We start from the raw sequence: 23,661 nt of genomic DNA, 5'->3' as shown, positions 1-23,661 counted from the left end.
TTGCAGCAACCTCTTATGTTCTCATGGCCAAATGCTCCTTTTCAGGTGGATCAAGGGAGAAGCACTTACCCTTCATAGGAACTTTAAACAATTCCTAGCCCTTTGAGTCTGTGATCAAGCAGCACTCACCTTCAAAAACAACCTTATATCCCTTGCTTAGTAACTGACTCACACTCAGGAGATTTAGGTCGATTTCAGGAACATAAAGAACATCATAGATTACTCTTGCACCTGTTACTCCCGATGACAACATCTCTTTTCCCTTCCACTGAAATGTATTCACCATTGCCAATCCTCACCTGAGACTTCACAGTGGAATCTAGCTCCTGAAACAAGCTTTTGTTATTTGACATATGGTTTGTGCAACCACTATATATGAGCCAACCATCTCTTGCTCCAGTTGTGTTGAAACAAGAAGCAACAAAAAGTTGCTCAACCTCCTGACTGCCACTTGAGCTTCTCCTCCTTGCCTCTGACCACTTTCTCTAAAAATTTTCTCAATATGCCCCAGCTTCTACACTTTACATTTGGCTTTCTCGAACACTTAAAAGAAGGGTATCCCTTCTTCCCACAGTGTTGACAGGGAGAGTAACTAGCATATTGCTTTCCTTTTTCTTTTTGATCAACTCCACTGCAACTTCTTTCCCTCACTTGTGCTTTTGAATCTTCTGCATTTCCCTTCTGATTATGCCACTTCTTTCCTTTCTCTCTAGCATTAATCTTTAGCCTGGTCTGCATTACTCCCTCCAAAGTTCCTTTGCACCTCATATTTCTTCTCTGCTCCTGTGCTTGGAGAGCACTTAGCAACTCAGCCAACTTAATATCAAACAGATCCTTGGTGTTTTCCAGATAAGCTATGGTTGCTTCAAATTTTTCTAGCAAAGACACCAAAATTTTATGCACAAGTCTCTCATCCTTCATCTTTGACCCAAGAATCCTGATTTTATTTGTTATATTTATCAACTTTTCATAATATTCATTCACAGACTCACTCTCATCCATCCGCTGTCTCTCAAACTCTCTCATTAAATTCAACACTTTCATGCTTCTAACTTTCTCATCTCCTTCATATTCAGCTTTAAGAAAACCCCAAATTTCCTTTGCAGAAACAAGTCTCATGATTCTAGTGAAAATAGGAGAAATTGCGACATAAAGACATAACCTTGCCTTAGCTTTTCTGGTGGTTCTCTCCTTGTGATACCTGATTTGATTCATGGTTGGGTTGTCAGGAAGAGAGGTTACTTCATAATTCTGCTCTATTGCTTCCCACAAATCACTGCCTTCCATGTAGGCTGCCATCTTTACAGCCCATGCATGGTAGTTCTCTCCATCAAATACTAGTGGTGCTATGGCAGACATGCTACTCAAACCTGCCTCCATCTTATACTGACTGAAAAGAGATTTACTCAAAGCTCACACGACTTTCAAGTAACTAGGATCACTCACAGATCTCTCAAACACTCATTCACAGGTCCCTCAAGATTATTTATAGCTCTGATACTACTGATAATGTTAATAAAGAAACGTAGCAGATGAATAGAATGGATAGAAGTTGAAGGAAAAACGCACATTTTCATTAACTTGTCTGCAAAGTTATTTTTACACCATAGAAAAACTGAAAAACATAAAGGACAGTAAAAGTAACTGTCAATACATCTTGATAACTGTCAAATACGCTTTTAACATCCCTACAAACCAGGAACTAAACAACTGAAATAAAACACATAAAACTAGTTTGTCTTCTGCATAATCCTTGACTGTCTTCCAAAACAACTCGAAACTTGAAGTCTGCCTTCTGCTGGACAACCTTCAGCTTTGATCCATCTCCAACACTATTCCTTAGTCACTTCGAATGGGAGCGCCACTTTATTCCCATCTATGTCAGATAGCAAATGATTGATTGTGCCAGATGACAGTGAATAGAATTTTATCAACAGCAAGCTGTCCTTCACCTTTGAACGCTATGTGTACAGTTGAGAATCTTTAGCACCTTCACTATTTTCGCCCAAAGAATCTCCCCGACGGAAAAAATCAAATGGAGTCTCCCAAGAAATTGGAACCTGGAGATCTCTGTAAAAAGGCAATATGAAAGCAATTACTTGTCACACAAGGAGAGCATCAAATTCAACCTCAGAAGATCTGTTGTGCAGTAATAGCATTAAACTAGTCTTTTCTTTTTGGAATCATCTTCCGAAACCAAACTGAGCCTAAGCAATTTTTGAGAAAACTAGTGCTGTTATTAATGCTAAAATTTCACAAGTGATACTGGACATACCCTTCGAAACGCTTCTCCTTGCAACGACTGACATATTCATCACTGAATCTCATGTATATACCATCGAGATGTTCGATTGTTTTTGCAGTATCTTCCAAGGGCAATACATCCCATATCTTTAAGATTTGGGTGTATTCGCTTTCCTTCTCAATGTCCACTGTACATAAGATATAGAGGTTCTCAGCCTTAAATTGTTTTACGATCTGAGAGGAGCTCTTGCAGATTAAGTTGACAACTTTCCGCTTGGGTCTCCACCCACTAGAGAGCTTCATGAGAAGGTTCATCACTGATGACCTTGTGCGGCTCGACGCCAACTTCCGGAAAGACTGACGGAAATCCTCTCCTAAAATGACCTGAAATTACAATAATTCAACAACGGAACAAGTCAATACGATGATGCATGGATTCCCAGGTCGGAGACTAGAAGAGGACTTGGCAGCTTATAAGCCCTCTGGTCTCCACTTGTTTAACCGTGCAACTGAGGTCTTTTACGTCCGTTTTGTTTAACTGAGGTCCTGAGGTAGCAACAAATTTGCTTTATGGAAAAAAGTACATATATATATATATATATACACACACACACACACACAGGGGATAAGCTATTTCAGACCTTCCACTTCGCATCTCTGAAGAGTACATTGCATGAGGTGAGCAAATCATCGAGCTGATTGTACTTTGTCTTAGCTTTCAAGATCGTCTTTGCTAATCCTTCATCATCATCTGCATTGAAGAAACACCGACGATCGATAGCATAGTAAACCAATGCTTCCCACACTGTTGAACTCCCCCGCAGAGTTCTTTGGTTCCCCAGAATCCAAAGACAGTATCTGAAAAAACCATCAAATTATACATACAAGCAAATGTAAGAAATTCACGACAAGCTATATTTTTTCATAACTTTCAAACAAGACATTTTTCCGTGTGAAAACTCTTTCAGAAAATATATTCTTTTAAAAAATTTCTTTGATTTTCAAGGAGACAAAAAACTATTAAATGGAAAACGGCTTTCCAGAAACGGAAGCAACTCGAGCTGACGAGGGAGCAACCTTGCACGGGTTAGAGCAACATTCGTTCGATTTGGGTTAGCCAAGAACCCAATAGATCCCTGGTGGTTCGATCTTACAGTGGATAAGATAACTATGTCCTGCTCTCTGCCTTGGAACCCATCCACTGAGTTTACAGTGACCGTGAAGCCATCAGAATATTCATATTTCTTGCCAAGCCTTTCACTAATCGCTCCAACCTGAGCAGCATAAGGTGATATTATCCCGACACTGAGATTCTCCTTCAATGACAAGCTCCATGCTACAAATAAACAAACAGAGAGAGGACAGACTGTCAGCTTAGGCCGTAAGTGATTAAATTTAGGAAGCTTTCATACAAATGCAAGTCAAATTAATCAGTAACTAACAATGTTTGCACAGGCGATCAAAAATTGTTACAGATGATATTAGAATATTAACAAAATGTCATCATATTCCCAATTTTCAGTTCCCAAAAGTTTATGGGTACACATCAAAATTCAATGGTATCATGATTTTCCCTAAATGATTACTTGCAGAAGTTTCCTACTATCAGCTTAGAAGTACCTTCATAAAGATTTCTCAAAATCTGAGCAGCGACATCGGCCTCTACAGGGTTTCTCAGACTTGATCCATTAACTTCGCGCTCTTCCCTTCCCTCAGAAACATTTATGAATGAAAATGAGCCGAACATCAGCCCCGGTAGATATTGCTTTGAGTAACTTTCATGCGTTACTTTTGGGCCATCGCGAATTTGGCCGTCATAGAATGTCTGATTTGGAAAGCAACTTATTGATGGGTGCATTCTGTACTGCACATTGAGTGGATGCTTCAGCTTTCCTAGGGAACTCAATCTCTCAAATAAACTTCGACCGAAACGGGCCTCTTTTGAAACCTATGAAAGCAGATTGACAATAAATATTTCTGATAAAAAACTAACCCAATTTTCCATGAAAATATTAAACTTGGCTTTAAACCTTTACGTACATCACTCTTTACAACAGCAGGTAATTGACACTCATCCCCAATAAGTATAGCATGTCTAAGTCCGAGAAGTTGGAGTGGAATCACCGACTCACATTCTTTCAGCTGAGCAGCTTCATCGATCACCAACAACTGTGGCGGCTTCATATCCAGAGAGTGCAGCTTGAAAGTTGTGGAGACCGTGCAAAAAATCAAAGAAGCCGATTGAAAGCAGAACTCCTTTATCTTGTACTCACTCTTAAAGGAAGGGATCTCCCACCTGTTAAGAGAATCCTGAACCGATTTTAAGGCAGCGAGGCACTCAGATCTCTTCAAGTATAGCATAGACAAGGGGCCTGTTAGAGCTCCGGCCAAACACTTGTCCTTCGATTGGCATGAAAATGCCTCCCCCAATCTTTGAGAGAAGAAAACCAAATTCTCTCCAGATAATAAATCACTGAATGATTCGAGATGGCCAAGAAGCTCTGTGATCTTATGAACGATATGCTTCGGTACATAACTTGCATGTATCTGAGTACACAAGGTATAGAAGCATCTCTTGAGAGGCTTCACAATATCCAAGAATCTCTCCCTCAAAAACTCGAGTAGCGATTTTCTCTCACAGAGTTTCTCTCCCGATGGAATATTGTACTGAAGAAGAGGATCACTGAGAAAGGTTATTGCAGAAGATATGCAATACTTCCACCCTGTTGTCGGGGCAGTGCATTCTGTGATTCTCTTAACACGATTATGCAAGCATATGTCTTCAACTTCCAAGCCTTCCACCTTGAGCCGCTCCTTGTTTCCGAAGAGAAGAACATCTCCTAAGGAAGCTGACCCTCTCATGAGGTGTACCACCCGGGAGGCAATTTCAGTTACAGCAACATTGGTGGGGGCACAGACAACAGTCCTGCACTTCATTCTTAGGAGGTTCAAGAGCATAATAGCAGTCGCTTTCGTTTTCCCGGTGCCTGGTGGGCCCCATATGAGTTCCAGCACTGGCTTACGCTGACAGCGGATCTTACGAAGACATGTAAGGATTGCTTCCGCTTGGCTCTCGTTCAGATCGTTCAATAACTTCCCCTTGAGATTCTCTCTGCAAAAGTCATCACTCTGGACAGTGCAGAGACTGCATTCCTCCTCACCCTGCCAATCAACAAATATAAGATCGGAAGCTGGAAAGTTATCCCAGAGCGAAAGTATCTTTTTCATTAAGAAGCAGAGCGGAAAAAAAGAAATAGGGAAAACAAAATAATCTGTTACCATATTAATTGCAAAAGCAAAAACCTTCCAAATGCATAATCAACTTGAAATTCAGACTCTCACACACGATATACTTACCGAAGAATGAGTGCACAAAACTTCCTTTAGGACATTCCAGTTACGACTCAAGTGCAAAGCCGTCCATATCCTTATGTTAGTAGTCAAGTTCACACACAATGAAATCGCAAATAACTGCCTCTCTTTCAAGTTTATATCTCCCATTTTCTTCCCTGTGACTACTTTAAAATCTACCAATGCGAAATCTCCTTCACTCTTGTCATCGGAGATTTTAGTAACAGATGCAAATGGCCATATCCTGCCCATCCTCTGCAGATCGGAAACTGTTTTCGGTACTGAATCAGTTAAAATCAATACGTCTCCAGGCAACATCTTGTATGGTTCCTTCCCCCGCTTGCTCGATCTGTTTCTCCAGGAATCGACCTTAACTTCAAAAAAGTTCTTCCCATAGGGCTTGCACTCCTCGAATCGCATGACTCTGGCATAAGGTAGGGTAGAGATCCCCTCCATTCCAGAGTATATTTCAGCTCGCGTTTCTTCCAGCAAAGGGTACACGAATGACCCGAGATAGTTCTCCACCGAAGGAAATCTCTCTGGTATCTCACACACCTAACAAAAGGGAAGTCCTGGTTGGTGATCAAGCATATTTTTGCGGAAAAAAGGTTTTGTAAGGCGGAAATGATGGAAATAACCCTTCAACAGCTACGCCATGGAAGGACTAATTAGGAAAGTGATAAGTAAACAAAATTAATCAACGGAAGCAAGCAAAAACCTGGTTCTTGTAGAGGTTTCCGTTGGAGATGTCTTCGATGGACCACGAGAAGACTATGTCGTTCAGCTCAACGACTCCTTCAACTTTCTTGGAAAGGACAGAGTTCGGCTCACTGTTTATGGCCACGGCTGCTGGCCTTCTCCTTCTCGACCCTTCAGCGCCTTCAACGACTCCTTCAACTTTCTTGGAAAGGACAGAGTTCGGCTCACTGTTTATGGCCACGGCTGCTGGCCTCCTCCGTCTCGACCCTTCAGCGCCTTCAACGACTCCTTCAACTTTCTTGGAAAGGACAGAGTTCGGCTCACTGTTTATGGCCACGGCTGCTGGCCTTCTCCTTCTCGACCCCTCAGCGCCTTCAACGACTCCTTCAACTTTCTTGGAAAGGACAGAGTTCGGCTCACTGTTTATGGCCACGGCTGCTGGCCTTCTCCTTCTCGACCCTTCAGCGCCTTCAACGACTCCTTCAACTTTCTTGGAAAGGACAGAGTTCGGCTCACTGTTTATGGCCACGGCTGCTGGCCTCCTCCGTCTCGACCCTTCAGCGCCTTCAACGACTCCTTCAACTTTCTTGGAAAGGACAGAGTTCGGCTCACTGTTTATGGCCACGGCTGCTGGCCTTCTCCTTCTCGACCCCTCAGCGCCTTCAACGACTCCTTCAACTTTCTTGGAAAGGACAGAGTTCGGCTCACTGTTTATGGCCACGGCTGCTGGCCTTCTCCTTCTCGACCCTTCAGCGCCTTCAACGACTCCTTCAACTTTCTTGGAAAGGACAGAGTTCGGCTCACTGTTTATGGCCACGGCTGCCGGCCTTCTCCGTCTCGACCCTTCAGCGCCTTCAACGACTCCTTCAACTTTCTTGGAAAAGACAAACCCCATTTTCTTTCGTTAACTGCAATCGATCAAGATCAACCATACAACCTCCGGAAAACAGAGCGAAACAGAGCGAATGAAGAGAAGAGAAGAGAAGAGAAGAGAAGAGATGGCTTATGAGTTTTTCTTTCGAGAAATGAGCTTCACATCTCAGCAATTTTACGAAGAGAAGTCGGGTCGTCTTCTCGTTAGTCATAACGCGCCCTGCTGCCCCGTCTCCTCGTTATATGTTCCCCACTTCACTTTCCCAAATTATAACTTTAATTTCTTTAATTATTAACAACTAATAATTTATGATCAGAGTTTCTAAAATAATATTGTTTTCTCTTTTTTATTAAATGAAGAATTTATTTGCCACATCTCCGGCATCATGAATACCCTTCTAGTTTATAAGCTATGTATGCATGTCTAATGATGATGACTTGATTTCACAATGTTGAGGACAAACAATTATGACTTGTACTTTCTAATGTGTTGAATTGGCATTGTTTCTAAAAATAAACAAATAAATAGTCATCTAACTATTCAAAAAGTGATTACGCCATATAATAATTAAATTAAAAAATTTCACAATGGTACTATGTACTCTACATATTTTAAAATATAAAAATTCTATAAATACTTGTAACCCTCTAGTCTCTGCTTTAAAAAGATATATTTTATATAGTTTTATTGTCTATTTAATAGTCAAAAACCAAAATAAATATTAACTTCTGTTCAAAAGCAGGCTAGTAGAATTGCTCCAAGGTTAAGAGGAAGCGCTTGCTCTGAAACATCTGATTATTAATTTATTTGTTTGGATATAAAGATATAAATGGTCAATATTATTATTGTACAGTTAAGAAATTCCTGGTTATTATTATTGCTTAAACATGCAAATAAACAAATTTTTTAATAAAAAAATTAAAGTTGGTCTACCCAATCTATTCCTTATTTTTCCCCAGTCACTCGTGTCAATAGTAAGTAGATATTTTTCTCATTCTCTCATCATTACTTTTCTAAAAGATCCTATTTATGTTTTTTAATAATGAGTTCATGGATTCATACTTTTTGTTTTGGTAGAAATTGTGTGTAAAAAAGCAAGACGAGTGAAGATAAAATTTAAGGAGCTAGTTAATAGTTAATAGGGTAAATTACACTGGTGATCTAAAAAATTTTACAAATGTATCAGGTTGGTCCATAAAGTTTTTTTTGCTACTTGATGGTACAAAATGTTTCAAAACCGTAACATTGTAGTGCATTCCGTCAATTCATGATTGACGCCGTAACAAAATACTGATGTGACGAGAATATTATAATAAAAAATATTTTTAAATTTTAATTAAAACTCCAAACATTTTAAAATTTGAAAACGATTTAAATTTTTGGACTTTTTCAATTTTACCCCAACCCTCTCTCTCCCTCCACTGTTCATCGTCTTCTTCCTCCCCCTCCACTATTCATCACTGTTCATCATCTTGCCGAGTCGAAGGCCGAGGAATCGCCACTGGCCTCCTCTCCACGGACTATGAGTGCTTCATTGCTGCCGAAGGAGTTGTTGGAGACGACGTTGAAACAGCTGGCAAAGCAGCTATTCTTGAAATCAGGGGCGACGCAGATCGTTTTACCATGGAAGACTAAAAGGAATTCGAAGAGAGAGTAGATATGTAACGAGAGTTGACCTCTCAGCCCTTGGGACGGCGAGGAACGACGGCATTGTCAGAGTCGAAGGGCAACAAAAAGCGACCATGAAATGGTAATGCGGGAACCTCCCTACTGAACTACCTTAAGGCTCAGAGCTGTCGACACGGCCGTCACCATGACACGAGCTCGGAGTCACAGCTCATGCTTCGAAGCCTTCTATCGCTGCTACAAAATATTGGCCCTATAAGCCCAATAAATTCAGTACAAAGGACTAAAATCAAATGAAACCGGAGCTAATGAGAGGTTCCGGTGATCGAGCCGTCTTTGCCCAAGGTCTCGTGCATGGGACGCGTGAGGTCCAAGAAGGATTGCAACCATAGGCTAAGGACTTGCCTTCGACTCGGCGAGATGATAAACAGTGGAGGGGGAGGAAGAAGACGATGAACAATGGAGGGAGAGAGAAGGTTGGGGCAAAATTAAAAAAATCCAAAAAATTTAGGTCGTTTTGAAATTTTAAAAAATTTGGAGTTTTAATTAAAATTTAAAAATATTTTTTTATTATAATATTCTTACCACATCAGTATTTTGCTACTGCGTCAATCATGAATTGACGGAATGCACTACAATATTACAGTTTTGAAGCATTTTGTACTATCAAGTATCAAAAAAAACTTTTTGGACCAACCTGATACATTTGTAAAACTTTTTGTACCACCGATGTAATTAACCCTAGTTAATATATATCTATATATATATATATATATATAGTTAAATCCAAGTGCATTTAGTAATGGTGTAATAGTAAATATATACAATTAGTCACGTTAACAAAATGTTTATCAAATAAATAAATATAAATATAAAATAAAAAGTTATGTCCTAAAAATATATATGCATATATATATATATATAGATTAGGATTATTTGAGTATATATATAACTTATTCAAAAACAATCATTATACACATATATATCTTTTATTTTTTTTATTTTTTATACATCTTTCTTTTTTTCCAGTGGATAGTTATTTTATACATCTTTACTTTTATATGATATCTTTAAGGCAAATTTACTATATATATTTTGTATTTTATAAGATAAGCAAAAGAATTTATTTTATATATTTGTATTGTGTGTATTGATTATTTACATTAGAATTGATAAAATATTACCCCACCGAGCAATATTTTTCCAATAATGATGAGAGAATTGGAAGAAAGGAGGCATCAGTGCTTGTGTTGACCAAGGTAAGCATGCATGACGATGAAGTGTCTCCCCGGCCCACCTTCTCATAAGTTTCTTCTGGTCACTACCTTCTTATAGAAGTTAAGTTACATCCTTTGGGACCCAAATGATGGAAAAAGGAACTTGTAAAAAGAGATGACTAATGTAATCTATATATACATACATATACATATATATGTATAAAAAAAAGCACGACCAAATTCATGCGCCGTTACACCATTAAAAATAAAAAATGGAGCTCTCTCGCTTTACCACGTTATCATTTATATATTAAAAAAATCTTTTGTCATTAATTATTTTTGCAATCTTGAAGCTGTTCCTCTCCCAAATACTATCTTATCTGAACAAATGAATTTACTATTTTGTATTTTAAGGCAAATTTACTATATATATTTTGTATTTTATAAGATAAGCAAAAGAATTTATTTTATATATTTGTATTGTGTGTATTGATTATTTACATTAGAATTGTTAAAATATTACCCCACCGAGCAATATTTTTCCAATAATGATGAGAGAATTGGAAGAAAGGAGGCATCAGTGCTTGTGTTGACCAAGGTAAGCATGCATGACGATGAAGTGTCTCCCCGGCCCACCTTCTCATAAGTTTCTTCTGGTCACTACCTTCTAATAGAAGTTAAGTTACATCCTTTGGGACCCAAATGATGGAAAAAGGAACTTGTAAAAAGAGACGACTAATGTAATCTATATATACATACATATACATATATATGTATAAAAAAAAGCACGACCAAATTCATGCGCCGTTACATCATTAAAAATAAGAAACGGAGCTCTCTCGCTTTACCACGTTATCATTTATATATTAAGAAAATTTTTTGTCATTAATTATTTTTGCAATCTTGAAGCTGTTCCTCTCCCAAATACTATCTTATCTGAACATATGAAATTAGTTCATATGATTTCTTCCCTGGATGGCTTACCTCAACATTGGTCCACAGAGAGAGAGAGAGAGAGAGAGAGAGAGAGAGAGAGCATTTCTTCTCTGGAGGGTTACCTCAATGTCGGTCTATAGGACATTTGGGGGAAAATGGAAGAAAAGGATTCATAAAGTATCAAAATTTCTTCATTTTTTTGGGTATGTATAAAGTATCAATAATTTCTTAATTCTATAATTGAGATTTAAATTTTTCGTCACCCTTTAAAATACTCCTTATTTTTTGGTCGAAAATCCAAAAATTGCTCGATTGGTTGTTTTCTTTCGATAATATACCTTGCTAATATATGCATTAGTTAAGCAAATTCTCTTAAATGGCATTATATAATTATGGATCTGTAGTACGCCACTAGAATTAATTATTCTCCGAACCATGACGAATTACTTTTTCATCATGCAATTTCAACACTAAAAGATGACTTTATTAGTCCTAGTTTAATTGTAATGTAACCCTTCAAAGCCTTGAAAGATGTAAGACTCCTCTGAAACTCAAGAACTGTAATTCGGTTGAAAGATAATAATTGGAAAAGGGACGGTTCGGCAAGGAAAATTGGAGAATGGATGGTAAAAAAGACTCTTCTTGAGGTAAGGGTACTTTTGGAAACAGGAAAAAGTTACAAGGGTACTTTTGGAAATTAAATGTGGAAAAACATCATGAGGAGTTTCACACTTTTATATATAAATAGAGATATAGATAGACATATCATATTCAACGAACTTCATATTATTCGTATGGATTGATATATATTTATGAACCTTTTTAAAAAATTGAAAGTCTTCTCGAATATTTAAAAAAAACTCATCGAGATAGGAGATACTTTTTTCAAATATAGTACACTGAAAATTCATTATACACATATCTTCTATTTGTTTTAGTTGTTTATACATCTTTCTTTTTTCTTTTTTTTTCCCAGTGAATAGTTCTTTTATACAACTTTACTCTTACATGATATCTTTAAGGCAAATTTACTATATGAATATGTTGTATTTTTATAAGATAAGCAAAAGTATTTTTTTATTTATTTGTATTATATGTATTGATCATTTATATTTAATTATAAAAGAATTAATAAAATATTACCGCATCCATCAATATTTTACCATTAATGACGAGAGAATTGGAAGAAAGGAGGCATCAGTGACTGTGTTGACTAAGGTAAGCATGCACAACGATGAAGTTTCTCCCTGTACGACCTTCACCTTTTTATTTAAGTTTCTTCTCGCCGCTACCTTCTTATAGAAGTTAAGATATATCCTTTGGGACCCAAATGATGGAAAAAGGAACCTGTCCCAAGAGATGACTAATTTAATATATATATATATATATATAGTACGAACCGAATGCATGCGCTACTACATCATCAAAAATAAGAAATGAAGCTCTCTCATTTTCGTCATCACTTATGTATTAAAAAAATTTCTTGTCATTAGTTATGCAATAGAATATATATTATTTGCATATAGTCCAAAAAATATATACAAGAGAATAAAATATGCAGTAGACTATGTACATTAGCTATTATTTGGAATTTTTTTTATATTGTAGCAATCAAATTGTCATTCATATACATTGTAACAAAATATAGAGTTGGAAACCAATATTAACAGGAGTTTATAATATTTATAGATTTGTTCTTTACATTATGGGAAAATTTATTTTTATAATAATAACCATAATCAAATTACAGTTTATATAATATTATTTGTTTATAGTATTGCAAAGGGAAAAGCAACAAGTGTGCTGGCCAAGAGGCGGGCAAAGGGAGAAGCAAAGGTAAAAATCCTTTTGTTTGAACTTGTACTCGCTTAATTGAAAATTTTGTATTTTCTTTTGCTTGTTGAAGAAATCATTCTTTCATACTAAAATAATATTCATGCGTGACATACTTGATTTTTTTTTACTTTTCATTTACTTATCTTTTTAATGTATAATTTTACAGTTTTTGAGAGACTACAATGGTTTATCACATGATAAAAGCATTGGGCAAATACACATGGATAATTGGAGAGAGATTGACAAATTGTGAGAAGCCGTGAGCACAAGGACTAATGAAGTTATTAGTCTTGACATTATTGTCCTTGATAAAGAGGTGTGTTTGGGTATTTTTGACTAATTATAATATTTTGAAATATAAAACTTGATTATGATTGGTCCTACTGAAATCATGGTTCTTTTACCGCATGCAAGTATAAGAAAGTCTTAGATCGATTTATTCATATCTTTACTTCGTGAAGAAGGTTTATACACCGTCAAAAATTTCAAGAAAAGTACATACAAGGAGATAATCTACTTGATATTAATTATCATCATCATCATCATCTTTGTTTAGGATTATTTTTCGTGCTAACTCAAAGGGACAAATATTTTAGATATATACTAAATTATTACTAAATTTACTAGTTTTGTTTATAGTTGAGTTCTAATAACGTATTCAAAAATCTTATACATGAATCTTTTATCATTAATTATGTAGTACAATATATAGATTATATGTTTATAACCCAAGAGAATATATACAAGAGAAGAAAATATACAATAAATTATATACATACATTACGCAATAGATTAACTACAAGCTAATAAAGTTAAACTTAAATATAAAATGGATAACATATACTATATAATAATTTATTGTCGTTTACATTCAACTTAAATATATTATACAATAGATAAGTTAGATCACATCTGCATATATATATCAATGTGTGCATATATACAATATCCCTATTTAATAAAAATCAATATTCCAAATAAAATATATGTACACTAGAACATATACATACAATTTTCACTATAGAAATATATATATTTGCCGTTTATATCATATATTGAGGCTTAGACTACTATTACCAATTATATATATGTCGTATATATCACATAGTGGAATTTAGATTATTATTTTATAAGATAAAAAGTTTCATTATATTGAATTTTGAGTAGACTACCACTGTCGCCCTCCACTTATTTATTAGCAACCATTTTTACCCATGACATATTTTTGCCACCAATTAGCCCCAAATGTTAGCATTACGTCTAATATTTATACCCTTCTGTGACAGAAAAGTGACGGAAAACATAAGCCGTCCATGAATTTTCCGTCACGAAAGTTAACAAAAAGGTATAAATGTTAGACAGAATGCCAACGTTTGGGGCTAATTGGTGACAAAAATATGTCAGGGGCAAAAACGATTGCTAATGAATAAGTGTAGGGCGATAGTGGTAGTCCACTCTTAAATTTTTTATTTTTATATTCGATAGGAAATTTCTTTATTAATATGTATGTTCTTTGCACTATATATATATAAATATATTGTATATGTTTATTTGATATACTAACATCAATATCTTATACCAATTTGGTCGATTCACAAAACTTCACTAGTATTTCAATAGCTTCTTCAAGTTTTCTCGAAATCCATGATCGTTAAATTTATCTATTTTTTTCATAAAAGTAATTTGTTTAGGATGTTATCTTTTTTAATGGATGTTAATTTGTTTAGTGCATTTATTATTTGCTTAGAACCATTATATTTGCATGAAATTTTTTTCTATATTAGTTATTTTTAATATATACCTTAATAGATTATGAGATGTTACAATAGTTTATTTTATACTAAAAGAATTGGGACCGAAAGAAGTAACAAAATTATCAATTTTGATATGATTTCCTTGATAAAGAGACATACTTTGGGTGTTAGACTAAGTATATTCATTGATGCATGTCAGTATCAAAAAGTCTCAGATTGATTTGTTTCGGGCCTTATTTTGAGAGCAAGCTTAAACACAATTAATAATTTCAAGATAATTACACTCCCATCGAAATATCATCTAGTTAATGTTGAAGTAAATATATTGTTTTTGCTTAGTTGATGTGAATGATTTTTGGTAATTTATCGATATTATTAACATAATTCACTCGGTTTTAACTACATTTTATTTATGCATAACATGTAAAATTATTTAGATTAGTTGTGACAAAAAATCATGCAATTGTGCCGGTGTAATGCACGGGTCATCAACTAGTTTTTATAAAATTTATCTTTATCCTCACCCACTAAAAGTATTGATATGATAAACTTATTTTAAAATAGATTAATGAATATTTTAAATTCATAATAATTATTGAATTTGATTCTTATTTTATATTCATAAATTCAAGTCGTTATTATAAATTTTTTTGTTTATATTGGGCCTGAAAACCTAGTATATATGTATATAGATCTTTTTCTTTTGGCTGAATATATATAGATCTTATGAGGATTATGTGTTATCAACTATATTAGCCCCACCCCACTATTTAAAATTTTGGGCCCGTCCGTCCGCTAATAAGTTAATGGAAAGTGAAGCGATAGCATATATGAAGAATTTGTCAGCTGTTGTTCTATTGCAGCGTACTTGTCCATTTAAGATCAGACTTTTCGATCCAAATGGACATGGCATATACCAAGAATTTATCAGCAGTTGTTCTATCACATCAAAGCCGGTTTTTCTTCCCTAACGACAAATTCGAGATAAAAATCTGTTACAGTCTCGCCTGTTGCTATGATGCTATGCAGGGGAAGCTAATTCTTCTCATCTCAAATGGTGAAAAATCGAAAAAGAACAACTTTATTTCATTCCCCCACTCTTTCCCGGCCGCTAAAGTTCATATTCACAACGCAATATCAACTTTGCCCGACTCTTTTGCGTTTTCATGCTTATTCCATTTAGACTTATTTTTTGAGATAAAAAGTTTCATTACATTGAATTTTTTATTTTTATATTCGATAGGAAATTCCTTTATTAATCTGTATGACCTTTGCATTATATATATATATATATATGGTACATGTTTATTTGATATACTAAGATCAAGATCTTACACCAATTTGGTCGATTCGCAAGACTTCACCAGTATTTTTTTAGCTTGATTGGGTTTTCTAGAAATCCATGATCTCCAAATTTATTTATTTTTTTCATAAAAGTAATTTGTTTAGGATGTTATCTTTTTTAATGGATGTTAATTTGTTTAGTATGTTTATTATTTGCTTAGAACTATTATATATTGCATGAAAATTTTTCGATATCAATTATTTTTAATATATACCTTAATAGATTTTGAGATGGTACAATAGTTTATCATATACTAAAAGAATTGGGATCGAAAGAAGTAACAAAACTAGAGTAAATTGCCAAAAATACCCCTGAGAGATGAAAGTTATCTCAACTGCACATCGATCCATTTTTTACATCAAACCGAACCTAATAGTTGAAAGTTATATCAGTGCAGCACCTATGTCCAGGTTCTGTGAAATATCAAATGGAATGGTCTGATGGCTTTTTATTTTTTTTTCCCGTCTGACGTGCCTTTTTGACGTGGCTTCCCTCCCTTCCTCCTTCCCCCCTTTTCTCTTTCCCCCCCTCTCTTTGACATGCCCTCAATCTGCAGAGTGAGGGTTTCAGTTAGGTGATGAGCCATTTTCATTTGTGGGTCTTGTCTTTGTTCTTAGCTGCAATTAAAGTAATGTTGGGCATTGGTCAAGGAGCTAGTGGCCGATTCCGACAAAAGGGAGCTGTTTGCTGATCGAGCCGAGAGCTTGTTGCACTCCCTGAAGCAGCGGTCTCCTGTAGACAACCCTGGACTTCTGCAAAATCCAATTCAACAAGGTCTGTCCTAAGGTTTTACCCCAAAAATTCAAGGAATCTCCGCAAGACATCTTACCATAACGTCCTCTATTCCGGTTTTTTCATTCGCTTTATTTGGAGACTAACTAATTGAGTTTATGATCTAGCGCTCTAGGATGTTGGAAAATCCATTCTGGAGAGCTACTCGAGAGTATTGGAAAGCAGGGCATACAATATCGTGGCTAGTATTGATGATCTACTCTGCATAGATGACCTTACCAAACAACCAGACAAATTGCCTCCGAACAACAAGGACCTTGGTCAGATTGCTCACAAGAAAAGCAGTCCTGCAATCCCGCAATCCATGCCAGCCTCAAGCACTCCGTATAAGGCTGCTTTCACCACTCCGAGTTTTTTTCCTGCACACATGGTTAGTCCCTTGAAGGGAGATCAGCGGTTGCCCTATATTTCCAGTTCCAAGATCCCTGTTAAAAGGGCCCTGAACGATTACTTTGGCGCAGATGGAAAGCAGAAGGAGTCTGGGACTTTAGCTGAGAAGTTGGGGTACTCGTCCTGACACGAGCCTAAAGCGTTGGCAGTCCAAAATGGGAGAGAACTACTGAATTTGCAGGAGGCTTAAAGAGATCGAGTTGGGGAGGACTGGCACGGCAATTTCTGATGAGGAGCAGTCCCTGTAAGGCGTTTGGATTGAGAGTTGAGTTTAATTGAGTTTTGGTTTTAATTGGTTTGTAATGATTGTATTATTGAATTATGAGAAAAAGTGTGAAAAAATAATAAATAATTGAGAGAAAAATAATGATTAAGTAATGATTGTGTTGTTGAATTGTGAAAAAGTAATGAATAGTTGAGAAAATTTAATATTAAAAATTGAATTGAATGGTTAAAAATATTTTAAAAATAAAAAAGTAATGATTATGATGTTGGATCGATATTTGCTGCTCGGAGCAGGCCTAGGCTTGTTTGTACTGAATGTTCTTACCAAAAATTTGTAGCAAAGCTGAAATTTGTCGAGGCAGGCCTAGGGAGGGTGGGGAAGGCATGTCAAAAAGGCATGTCAAGCGGGAAACAATATAAAAAGTCACGTCCGACGATTATGTCTGATGTAAAAAATGGATCGATGTGCAGTTGAGATAATTTTCATCTCTCGAGTGTATTTTTGGCAATTTACTCGACGAAATTATTAATTTTGATATGATTTTTCTTGATAAAGAGGCATACTTTGCGTGTTTAAGTAAGTATATTATTGAGTAAAGTAACAATTTCTCCCTTGGAGATTGGTATTCCATCAAATCTGATAAGTAATTTTTTTACATCGCATTTAATCTTGACCGATTAAACGTACATCATATTGGCTCTTCCGTCAACCTACCGTTAAAAATTAAACGGAAAACATAAAAAAATCATTTTTGATTCATTTTATGATTTTTTAAATCATTAATAATGTATTATATTATTTATGATTTTTAATTCCTTAATAATATATTATATTATTTAATCATATAAATTTTAAAAACTGAAATAAAAAAAATGTTTTCTTCTGCAAATGACTGAGAAAGGAAGAGGGAGGGTGTGTGGAGGAAGGTCGACGGTGGGGCAATGCCGGTGGCCCCCCCAATCAACCTCGCCCGTGACGTCCCCGTCAAGGTCGCGCCTTCTGGGTTTTGGTTGGGGGGGCGCAGTGGTGCGGTGGCCGACGAGGGTGCCCCATCGCCGATCTGCTCCTTGGTCGATGGAGGGAGTAGATATGCAGTGGGGCACCCCCACCGATGACCGCCCCAGGCTTTAGATGCCTCCTGCGCGGTCGCCTAGGGGGCGATGGCCGGCAGGGGTTTCCACCACCCACACCCCCCCACCCCCCCCCCCCCCCCCCCCCCCCCCCCCCCCCCCCCCCCCCCCCCCCCCCCCTCTCGAAACGTCCTGGAAAATTAAAAAGAAAAAAAAAGGAGGTTCGAAGGAAGGAGGAAATCGATGGAGCTTGAGGGGATTTCGCGGCATTAAAGCTCATCTGTGGCTCTTGGGGCTCGAGAGACCCTTGCATGTGCGAATGAAGAAAGGGGAAACTGGTGGCAGAATATGGAAAGATGCAAAGGTTCGCTGGGTTGGTGGTGGGGGTTCCTATCTGGCCCCTTCCTCTTGGATTTTGATTTAAGAGAGGAGGAGGGGAAAATCAGAGGTGGGGGCACCCCGCCGGCCATCGCTCCCTCTGGCGACCTCATGGAAGGCTTCTGGTCTCTGGGTTGCGGTGGCTGGCGAGGTCTCACCCCACCGGTCTGCCTCCCTGGGAACATGGTGAAAATAAAATTAAATAAAAGTAGAGGAACAATGGAAGTAGGAAGGTGACAACTCCTTGGCGAGATGGAGTTCAATAACGAGAGGTCATACACTCTTCCCTCATATTATGACCATTCGTGTATCGCCGATGAATTCGAGAACGATCTTAGGTTCTAGGACATTGTTTCTGATCCGTTTCTCTCGTGTTACTGAAACTTGAGGAATTTTGACTATTTTTGTAAATCAGTGGATTTTTGTTCCTCGTTGGTTTAAATCTCTGAATTTTTTTCATGTTCTTGGTTCCATAAAGCATAAACGGCCGGCAGATCAGACAAACGATGAACTTGAGAATAACCTCAAGTTTTGGACAGTATTTCTGATTCCTTTCTCTGTCGCTCCCTTCGTTTATGATCTTCTTGTTGTGATTATTATATTGGAAACTTGAGAAATTTTGGGACATTATTTCTATAAATCATTGGATTGTTGTTTTCGATCGATTTGAATTTATGAGTTTGTTTTTCGTCATCTTCTTGGTTCTGTGAAGGGAAAGGCAAGGCAGAGTAGATCGGACAGTGGACTCTGGAAAATCGAGAGAGAAATTTCTTTTTTTTTACATTTTGTAAAGACAAACTCTATAATAAAAGGAAATGAATGATATTATATTATAAAGAAATGCATAAAGAGAAAGAAAGAATAAAAGAAATTAAGAAATAAGCCAAATCAGCATTTCCCATCTAATTTGTAATGGAGGCTGACGAAAGGCTTTATTGGATGTACACTTTGGTGGCCAAGGGCAAAAGTGATATAAAAAATGGGTCGAAGTAGCATTCGAGACATACTCGATCTTTCCGGGATCAATTTATTAATTTACTCTACATTATTTTGTTAATAAAAAATAAATTATTACTAATTTATTGTTTATAATGAAATTAGGATTCATTGATGCATGTAAGTATAAAAAAATCTCAAATTAATTTGTTTCGGACTTTATTTTGAGAAAAAGTTTAAACACAATTAATAATTTGAAGATAATTACACTCCCATCGAAATATCATTAAGTTAATGCTGAAGTAAAGATATTATTTTTGCTTAATTGATGTGAATGATTTTTGGTAATTTATTAATATTATTAACATAATTCATTCGGTTTTAATTATATTTTATTTATGCATAACGTTTAAAATTATTTAGATTAGTTGCGACAAAAAATCATGTAGATTATCAACTAGTTTTTATAAAATTTATCTTTATCCTCACCCACTGAAAATATTGATATGATAAACTTATTGATAAAATAGATTAATGAATAATTTAAATTCATAATAATTATTGAATTTGATTTCTTATTTTATATTCATAAATTCAAGTCTTTATTATTAATTGTTTTGCTTATAATGGGCCTGAAAACCTAGTATATATGTATATAGATCCTTTTCTTTTGGCTGAATATATATAGATCTCATGAGGATTATGTGTTATTAACTGGGGGTGATCGGTTCCGAGTACTATGTATTTTTCACAATATCCGGACACTACCTTATAAGGGAAAAGTTCTAAGATTTTGGAACCGGACCCTACCCTGTTGAATCTTGGAACCGAAACCTACTCGGAACTTGTATTATACCACATGTTCTGGGTACCCTGTTAGAACCTGTAAATTTTTTTCTCTCGCTAAATAAAATCGAAAATGTCACATACATAATCAGTAATTATGCCAAATAGAATATCAACAAAATTTAGATTAATCCACAATAATAAAATAATAATATGTGTTATCAATCCATCGACAAAATTAAATATCCATGATACGATCCAACACAACAAAATACCTCTGTTCTGATTCATTAAAGGAGACAGTAACTTTACTCTTTTCTCTTTATTTTTTTTACCAAATAACCGGTTCCGGGTACCCTGTAGGTAGGAATCGGAATCGGAATCAATTTTCACAGGTTCATGATTTTAATACCAGGAATTTACCATATTTTCAATACGAGCTACCCGGATCCTACCCTAATGGGCAGTTTCTGATCAGTTTCAGGTATACCCGGTACCCATGCACACTCCTATTATCGACTATATTAGCCCCACCCCACTATTTAAAATTTTAGGCCCATCCGTCCGCTAATAAGTTAGGGCGTGTTTGGTTCGCCGAATTAGATCAGACAAGGATTAGGTATTCCGTACGGAATACATAATCCGGCGTTTGGTTCGCTGGATTTCGAAATAAAAATTCCGACCGGACTTGTATATGCGGATTAGGACAGGATTAGCTAAGCCCCCCAGCATAGTCCGGATTAGCTGAGCCGGGTGCGGATTAGGACGCAAAAAGACCAAAATACCCTCGCCTTCGTCAAGTAATTACAACGCATGCCATCCTATAAAATACCTTGCTTCCCCGACATTTCCTTTCAGTCGGAAATTAGAAACTCTAGCAGAGCTAAACTCGTCCATTTCGCATCCCCTCCGACGCGATTTGGGCTTCGATTCGGCCGTCTGGTAGAGGATATTCGAGGAAGGGTTGATCTCCGCCGCTCCATTGCCGGTCGGAAAGTGGAAGGAGAAGTGGAAACTGGGCGGACGTCCCTGCTCAGGTAAGTCTGCTTCGTTTCGCTCTGGTCGAAAGGATTCTTCGATTTTTTGCTAGCCCAATACAGCTGCTTGTTCATGAAGTCGCGCAATCAATTTTTGATTTGATATACTGGTACCTTCATTCTGATAGTTAGTAGTGGACACCACAAATTTTCCGGAAATACCATAGTAGAGATACATAGGGAGAAGCTAGTCTGCACGAATATTTAGATTGTGATTAGTTTGATCAAGTCCCGAAATCGATCTTGATTTGAGAAGCTATTGATTGAATCACGGCTTCACTCCATGTTGCCCGAGCTCAATAACCCTCCTAGAAGATCAGTAATCTTCACCCTTTAATCGTCTCCACCAGAAACTTCTCACCAAACCATTCTCAAGTTCGGCAATTTCTGTGGGGCAGTTCTCATAAAGCCCGGGTTGGTCTTTCTCATGATAAGTATCGACTACTGCAGTTTTCAAACAGTCATCTGATGATTATAATGTACATCTTCGTGAGCTAGCTACTTGCACGGCTTGAAAGAGATTGACAACAATAGGAACGATAATGCCAAGAAAAAGAAAAAAAATGCTGCTATGTTTTCATTTTTAAGTAAACAATATTAGCTCAATAATTGCTGAGTATAACAAAGAAATTGATTAATGAGTGAGACAGACACTTTGCAGTTTGTTCCTCAGTTACTTCGTTCGATAGATAGATTCCTAATTGTTAATATTTTATGGTCCCCCAGCTTCATAACTGCTGCTATGTTTTAATTTTTAAGTAAACAATATTAGCACAATAATTGCTGAGTATAACAAATAAATTGATTAATTACCGAGATAGACACTCAGTTTAGGCCTCAGGTTGTTGCCATGTTCCTCAGTTACTTTGTTCGATAGATAGATTCCTAATTGTTAATATGTTATGGTCCCCCAGCTTCATAACTGCTGCTATGTTTTTATTTTTAAGTAAACAATATTAGCACAATAATTGCTGAGTATAACAAATAAATTGATTAATTACCGAGACAGACACTTGCAGTTTAGGCCTCAGGTTGCTGCCATGTTCCTCAGTTACTTTGTTCAATAGATAGATTCCTAATTGTTAATATGTTATGGTCCCCCCAGCTTCATAATGCAGATTGGCCATTCTAACGATAGTAATGAAGCTGTATTAGAACAGGGAGAAACCATTAAGATATAGTTTGGTGCTAACTGACTTGAGTCACAAACTTCTGCCACTTCCTTGACTTGTCCTTAAGATACTGAGCAGAATTAATACCACTAGGATCTTCAACAAACTTGCAGAGTTCATCATCCTATTTACTGTTTTGGATTTTCATTTTTGGATATAATTTCAGGTTTTGCATATACTTATTATGATATAATATAAGGAAGGGATTTTGGATTTTCATTTTTGCAGGAGAAACCTCAGCTAGCGAAGCCATTTGCCTCCCTATCAACACTTCATCCTCAACTTCATCCTAGGTATTTTGTCAACAATGTCAGCTAGTTCCTTCCATTTAGATTTATGTTCCTTCTGCATATTTTTAGAATTATCGAATCCTGCCGCGGATATGGGTTATGCTGTAGTGTTAGATGCTTTAGTAGATTTGAAAATAAATGGGTTGTCATTGGGATGAATTTATTGGATGCAAAAACACACTTTGTCATTTCTTGGTCCGCATAGGGAGTAAAGGTTGAGAGACATTTCTTCTCTGATCCTATGGTTGCTTGTAAAAGATCGCTATGAACGTCTTGGTCTCTGCTTCTATGTTTAGTTGGTTGCAATTGTAGATCACAAACATGTGCTCATGACAAGGATGAAGTTTGTTTATTTTGCGTCCTCCATTTTCAACCTCAATTGACAATTACTGCTTCGATTGATTAGCTTTTCAATGAGCAATAACAGGAGAGGACCGTAAGTAGGGGACATTGTATATCCTCATCCATTCCAGTTTGCTAGTAGGTTCCAGCAGCCGCTCCTGTTATTTGTACCCTGACTAGCCCAGTAAATTGGGTCAAACTACTAAAAGATACAAATTTATCCGCTTATCGATCAATTTGTTTTTCTCTCACTATCTTAACATAAATATTTCGGCCACATGGTTGTGTTTTAGAAGATCAGGAATGCTCTCATTTAGTTTATCGAGTGATACTGGAAACATCTTTGGCTTCATTGTATGT

General features: G+C 36.5%; 2 protein-coding genes and 1 long non-coding RNA gene across 4 annotated transcripts; 1 reads left to right on the top strand and 2 right to left on the bottom strand.

The window, feature by feature from the left end:
- Positions 1-432: 432 nt before the first annotated feature.
- On the bottom strand, positions 433-1,380 carry LOC116200368. The gene has a single exon (XM_031531218.1). The coding sequence runs from the start codon at positions 1,378-1,380 to the stop codon at positions 433-435; it is 948 nt and encodes a 315-aa protein (XP_031387078.1).
- Positions 1,381-1,552: 172 nt separating this feature from the next.
- On the bottom strand, positions 1,553-7,400 carry LOC116200831. Of its 2 annotated transcripts, none has more exons than XM_031531756.1 (9): positions 6,487-7,400; positions 6,314-6,390; positions 5,602-6,150; positions 4,285-5,406; positions 3,865-4,192; positions 3,322-3,580; positions 2,886-3,102; positions 2,276-2,628; positions 1,553-2,070 (listed from the first exon to the last, which is right to left on the bottom strand). In XM_031531756.1, the coding sequence occupies exons 1-9, from the start codon at positions 7,187-7,189 to the stop codon at positions 1,962-1,964; spliced, it is 3,717 nt and encodes a 1,238-aa protein (XP_031387616.1). In that variant the 5' UTR covers positions 7,190-7,400; the 3' UTR covers positions 1,553-1,961. The 2 variants fall into 2 exon arrangements, with proteins under 2 accessions (XP_031387616.1, XP_031387615.1); XM_031531755.1 differs by having other exon boundaries at positions 1,553-1,876; positions 1,953-2,070; positions 6,314-7,399.
- Positions 7,401-16,515: 9,115 nt separating this feature from the next.
- LOC116199195 lies at positions 16,516-17,275 on the top strand. Its single transcript, XR_004155489.1, has 3 exons — positions 16,516-16,656; positions 16,782-17,044; positions 17,136-17,275. It is a non-coding gene; the product is annotated as an uncharacterized LOC116199195 (long non-coding RNA).
- Positions 17,276-23,661: the final 6,386 nt, after the last annotated feature.

Source organism: Punica granatum, chromosome 3 (assembly GCF_007655135.1).
Source record: "Punica granatum isolate Tunisia-2019 chromosome 3, ASM765513v2, whole genome shotgun sequence".
Lineage (NCBI taxonomy): Eukaryota > Viridiplantae > Streptophyta > Magnoliopsida > Myrtales > Lythraceae > Punica > Punica granatum.
The sequence above is the reverse complement of the archived record's forward strand: the minus strand, read 5'-3'. Positions and strand labels throughout refer to the sequence as shown.